At 35.1% G+C, this 2,372-nt stretch overlaps 1 protein-coding gene and 1 pseudogene across 1 annotated transcript; both read right to left on the reverse strand.

The window, feature by feature from the left end:
* LOC104779930 overlaps positions 1–717 on the reverse strand; it is a 2,028-nt pseudogene extending 1,311 nt beyond the window's left edge.
* Positions 785–2,372, reverse strand: LOC104783589. The gene is made up of 6 exons (XM_019244288.1): positions 2,296–2,372; positions 1,808–1,865; positions 1,624–1,717; positions 1,433–1,517; positions 1,284–1,349; positions 785–1,025 (listed from the first exon to the last, which is right to left on the reverse strand). Exons 2-6 carry the CDS (start codon positions 1,815–1,817, stop codon positions 912–914), a joined length of 369 nt encoding a protein of 122 aa, XP_019099833.1. The 5' UTR covers positions 1,818–1,865; positions 2,296–2,372; the 3' UTR covers positions 785–911.

The following is a 2,372-nucleotide window of genomic DNA, read 5'->3' on the forward strand; positions in this document are numbered from 1 at the left end:
AAAAAAAAAAAAAAAAAAAAAAAAAACTCTTATCTCATCACCATTTACATTTCTATAGAAGGCATGACTTGAGTTATACTACAACATGATACATATATCAATTCATACAATATGACTGGGAGTAAGTAATCACCTCGCATATGGGAGAGTTCTCCAGGAATTTGATTTGCCACTTTAAAGGAAATTTTAGCGTGTCTTCTCCATCCGGAAGGTAAAGATTCAGAATCAGGAACACATAAAAACAGAGATAGATGTTTACCACAACTATACTTATGAGACCCCTTGGTATAGGCGGCATAGGCCATTAGACGCCTGCGAGCAAAAACCATAGAACGTTGTCTCATTTGCTGCGAAAACACACGAATGTCGAATACAAGTTATATATTCTTACCATTTGCAGTGACCAGCCACGAATATATCAGAATAAATTTCACTATCTTCAACCAAAGAGTCGAAATTCTTATTCACCCAAGTGAACTTCTTATCAGTTTCATTCCCCATTGATCTTGATGAAGATGATTACTACTAAAGACACAAGTTTAACGATAAGTTTGAACCCTCGGAGACCAGTACGATGAACTCACACAAGTGCAGCAACAGCTTTTTAAAGACTAAAAAGTGTATAGCTTTTTTAGGAATGCGAATCGTTTCGACTCCTCATAAAGTTAAACCTCATAGAGTTAAACCTCATAGAGTTAAAGAGAGATGATATTTTGCCTACCAATGTAAAGAGAATAATGATTTCGCATGCCTGGCAACTATACGGGAAAATGCAAGTTGACAGTACAAAGAAGAATTTAATGCAACTTCCTTCTTTTTAAAAATTAACGTTAAAAAAGAGTATATGGAGATGGCATGAGACAAGAGAGACTTGAGTATAGAATTTGAAGAAACTTGTGAGAACTGAAAAGCTATCTGCTGCCAAATACAGGTGACACTCTTCTTCTCCCTGCTTCCTCTATATTCTCTCGTGACAAAAGTGACGCCTCAGGCTCAAAATCCGCACTTTCTAGTTGCTTTTGAAGCTGTTTGATTCAAGAACCAACCAATGTTAACAACAAAAGATTTAATGAACCAATGTACTAAAATATTAGACATTTCAGTAGGTCAATCTAGGACTGTTTGCTCTGTTTTCTACAATTTACTACTTTCATATGAATCAGTCCGCACTAGACTCAGACAATTTCCCAACCACCAAAAGCTATAATTGTTCGTTCGTTTCGTGTTAATGGAAATGATCTATATGATTTTGAAAAGGGGGGAAAAAACAGTACTTTTTTTACCTTTTGAAGGATAGCAGATTGGTCATCTAGAGGAAATTTACGTATATACTTAAGCATCTCTAGTTGCTGCAAATAAGAAGATTAAAATATTTAGTCATTGAACTTCAATTAATGGATCCATTTCTTGTAATAACCAAAGCTGACATCACCTGTTCTTGTAACAGTTGTTGTGCTATCATTTTCTGTTCAAATCCATCTGGTCCGAGCTCAGCTTCTTCACATGCCATCTCCTCCCTATTAAAAACTGTGAAATTAGCCACTCATACACATATAGTAAACCCTCATAAATACTAAATCTCGTAAGATGGTAACAATCTGGTAGAGGAGAGAGCGAGCATACCTAGCGAGGAACTTGTAGAAACCAATCATCAACTTTTTATCATTTTCATATGCAGAGTTCAGCTTTCCCAAGCACCCAATACCAAATCCCGGGTCTGTTTTTAACAGTAAAACCACTCATTTAGACACATCTAATGGTGTGCAAAACAAAGTCCCAACAACGTCTAAAGAAAGAAAAACTTTACCAATTCCCATCTCCAAGAATATCTCCTCTTGAATTGCAGTTGTTACCGCTACAGCTTCCTGCATTGTATCAAAATGATATATGTAAACTTCTATCAGTACATTCTATCAGCAGCACACCACTAAGGTACACCAAGAACCATACTATTAGTTTGATTCCAGATGAAAAAAAAAAAAATCACTTCAAAACTTCAAGCCTTCAACGATCAATAGATGAAACTACCCACTTCAATGATCATCATTTTCTAACAAATTCATATGTATTTAAGATTGGAGGACTTGGAATTCTCAGAATTTAACATGAGCTATAGAGATAGTAAACCAAAACTATAATTTAAAGATATGATAAGTTCCCCGAATTATATAATCTCATCCAATTTGAAAATGACAGTACTCTACTCTACCTACACCACTCCTTAAACTACAGAGCAAAGTATCAGTCAAAATATAAATTACACAATCAAACAATTACAAAGCAAGCGTTACTCACCTGTTTATCCTCCACAGCATCGGAGATTCGTTTCTTCACATCTTATAACAATAAAGCAAAAAAAAAAAAAAAAAAAA

Source organism: Camelina sativa, chromosome 4, assembly GCF_000633955.1.
Source record: "Camelina sativa cultivar DH55 chromosome 4, Cs, whole genome shotgun sequence".
Classification (NCBI taxonomy): domain Eukaryota; kingdom Viridiplantae; phylum Streptophyta; class Magnoliopsida; order Brassicales; family Brassicaceae; genus Camelina; species Camelina sativa.

What these genes read in the sequence shown, in the direction of transcription:
- LOC104783589 (XM_019244288.1), bottom strand. An exon ending in AACAACTGTTACAAGAACAG is followed by an intron (nt 1,350 to 1,432) that starts GTGATGTCAGCT and finishes TCTTATTTGCAG; the next exon opens with CAACTAGAGATGCTTAAGTA. An exon ending in AATCTGCTATCCTTCAAAAG is followed by an intron (nt 1,026 to 1,283) that starts GTAAAAAAAGTA and finishes TGAATCAAACAG; the next exon opens with CTTCAAAAGCAACTAGAAAG.